Source organism: Centroberyx gerrardi, chromosome 4 (genome assembly GCF_048128805.1).
Source record: "Centroberyx gerrardi isolate f3 chromosome 4, fCenGer3.hap1.cur.20231027, whole genome shotgun sequence".
Lineage (NCBI taxonomy): Eukaryota > Metazoa > Chordata > Actinopteri > Beryciformes > Berycidae > Centroberyx > Centroberyx gerrardi.
Genome location: NC_136000.1, coordinates 835,346 through 837,845, shown reverse-complemented (window position 1 = coordinate 837,845; position 2,500 = coordinate 835,346). Strand labels below are relative to the sequence as shown.

At 55.0% G+C, this 2,500-nt stretch overlaps 1 protein-coding gene across 3 annotated transcripts in view; it reads right to left on the bottom strand.

The window, feature by feature from the left end:
• Positions 1–2,500, bottom strand: part of ankrd27 (ankyrin repeat domain 27 (VPS9 domain)) — a 38,253-nt gene that overhangs the window by 13,101 nt on the left and 22,652 nt on the right. For all 3 annotated transcript variants that reach the window (XM_078282859.1, XM_078282860.1, XM_078282861.1), the window contains exon 18: positions 148–207. In XM_078282859.1, coding sequence (XP_078138985.1) covers positions 148–207 — 60 coding nt within the window. The remainder of the gene's footprint in view (positions 1–147; positions 208–2,500) is intronic.

Below are 2,500 nucleotides of genomic sequence, written 5' to 3'. Positions count from 1 at the left end.
CCAGTCCATCTGAAACTGTCTGAAGCTTCTCTGTTCACTTCCATCAAAAGATCGAAGAACTTTCTCCACAAGGTCACAAGGATCGACTTGGAGTTCTTGGATTTGATAATCAGCCGGTGAGACAGAGGAAGTCATCATCAGACTCACATCAGCTCCGCTCTCTCTGAGCTGGCGGCCATTCTGGGTCGACTCCAACAGCAGCAGAATCTACAGGACCACACACACACACACACACACACACACACACACACACACAGAGAAAGAGAGAGAGAGAGAAAGAGTTAAATTATCTGTGAACATGAATCCTATTTAAGACGCACCTAAGCTTCATTTCTACCTGCTGGATTCTGTGTTTCTGGGGCAACAAACTTCTCTGACCTCTGTCCACAGTGACAGCAGCCGTCTTCTCTGTTTCACCAGCCAAACTGACTCAGACTGATAGAAGCATCGGCTGGTTTCCTGACTGAGCAGCTGCAGAGTGAGCAGCTGCAGAGTGAGCAGCTGCAGAGTGACTGAGCAGCTGCAGAGTGAGCAGCTGCAGAGTGAGCAGCTGCAGAGTGAGCAGCTGCAGAGTGAGCAGCTGCAGAGTGAGCAGCTGCAGAGTGAGCAGCTGCAGAGTGACTGAGCAGCTGCAGAGTGAGCAGCTGCAGAGTGAGCAGCTGCAGAGTGAGCAGCTGCAGAGTGAGCAGCTGCAGAGTGACTGAGCAGCTGCAGAGTGACTGAGCAGCTGCAGAGTGAGTAGCTGCAGAGTGACTGAGCAGCTGCAGAGTGAGCAGCTGCAGAGTGACTGAGCAGTTGCAGAGTGAGCAGCTGCAGAGTGACTGAGCAGCTGCAGAGTGACTGAGCAGCTGCAGAGTGAGTAGCTGCAGAGTGACTGAGCAGCTGCAGAGTGAGCAGCTGCAGAGTGACTGAGCAGCTGCAGAGTGAGCAGCTGCAGAGTGACTGAGCAGCTGCAGAGTGAGCAGCTGCAGAGTGACTGAGCAGCTGCAGAGTGAGCAGCTGCAGAGTGAGTAGCTGCAGAGTGACTGAGCAGCTGCAGAGTGAGCAGCTGCAGAGTGAGCAGCTGCAGAGTGAGTAGCTGCAGAGTGAGCAGCTGCAGAGTGACTGAGCAGCTGCAGAGTGAGTAGCTGCAGAGTGACTGAGCAGCTGCAGAGTGAGTAGTTGCAGAGTGAGCAGCTGCAGAGTGAGCAGTTGCAGAGTGAGCAGCTGCAGAGTGACTGAGCAGCTGCAGAGTGAGTAGCTGCAGAGTGACTGAGCAGCTGCAGAGTGACTGAGCAGCTGCAGAGTGAGTAGCTGCAGAGTGAGCAGCTGCAGAGTGAGCAGCTGCAGAGTGAGCAGTTGCAGAGTGACTGAGCAGCTGCAGAGTGACTGAGCAGCTGCAGAGTGACTGAGCAGCTGCAGAGTGAGCAGCTGCAGAGTGAGCAGCTGCAGAGTGAGTAGCTGCAGAGTGAGCAGCTGCAGAGTGACTGAGCAGCTGCAGAGTGAGTAGCTGCAGAGTGACTGAGCAGCTGCAGAGTGAGTAGCTGCAGAGTGAGCAGCTGCAGAGTGAGCAGTTGCAGAGTGAGCAGCTGCAGAGTGACTGAGCAGCTGCAGAGTGAGTAGCTGCAGAGTGACTGAGCAGCTGCAGAGTGAGCAGCTGCAGAGTGACTGAGCAGCTGCAGAGTGAGCAGCTGCAGAGTGACTGAGCAGCTGCAGAGTGAGCAGCTGCAGAGTGACTGAGCAGCTGCAGAGTGACTGAGCAGCTGCAGAGTGAGTAGCTGCAGAGTGAGCAGCTGCAGAGTGAGCAGTTGCAGAGTGAGCAGCTGCAGAGTGAGCAGTTGCAGAGTGACTGAGCAGCTGCAGAGTGACTGAGCAGCTGCAGAGTGACTGAGCAGCTGCAGAGTGACTGAGCAGCTGCAGAGTGACTGAGCAGCTGCAGAGTGACTGAGCAGCTGCAGAGTGAGCAGTTGCAGAGTGACTGAGCAGCTGCAGAGTGACTGAGCAGCTGCAGAGTGACTGAGCAGCTGCAGAGTGAGTAGCTGCAGAGTGAGCAGCTGCAGAGTGAGCAGTTGCAGAGTGAGCAGTTGCAGAGTGAGTAGCTGCAGAGTGACTGAGCAGCTGCAGAGTGACTGAGCAGCTGCAGAGTGAGCAGCTGCAGAGTGAGCAGCTGCAGAGTGAGTAGCTGCAGAGTGACTGAGCAGCTGCAGAGTGACTGAGCAGCTGCAGAGTGAGCAGCTGCAGAGTGACTGAGCAGCTGCAGAGTGAGCAGCTGCAGAGTGAGCAGCTGCAGAGTGACTGAGCAGCTGCAGAGTGAGCAGCTGCAGAGTGAGCAGCTGCAGAGTGACTGAGCAGCTGGAGGTCATTAATGTTCTCCATCAGCAGCTGTGGTTCCTGCTGAAGTGCCGCTGAGCAAAACCCTGAACCCTGCTCACTCACTGCACTGAGTCACTTCAGCTGTAACTAATGTGCAAAATGTAAAAGGCTGTTATTGTTGTCACCATGGAGAAACAGTAATGTGTTC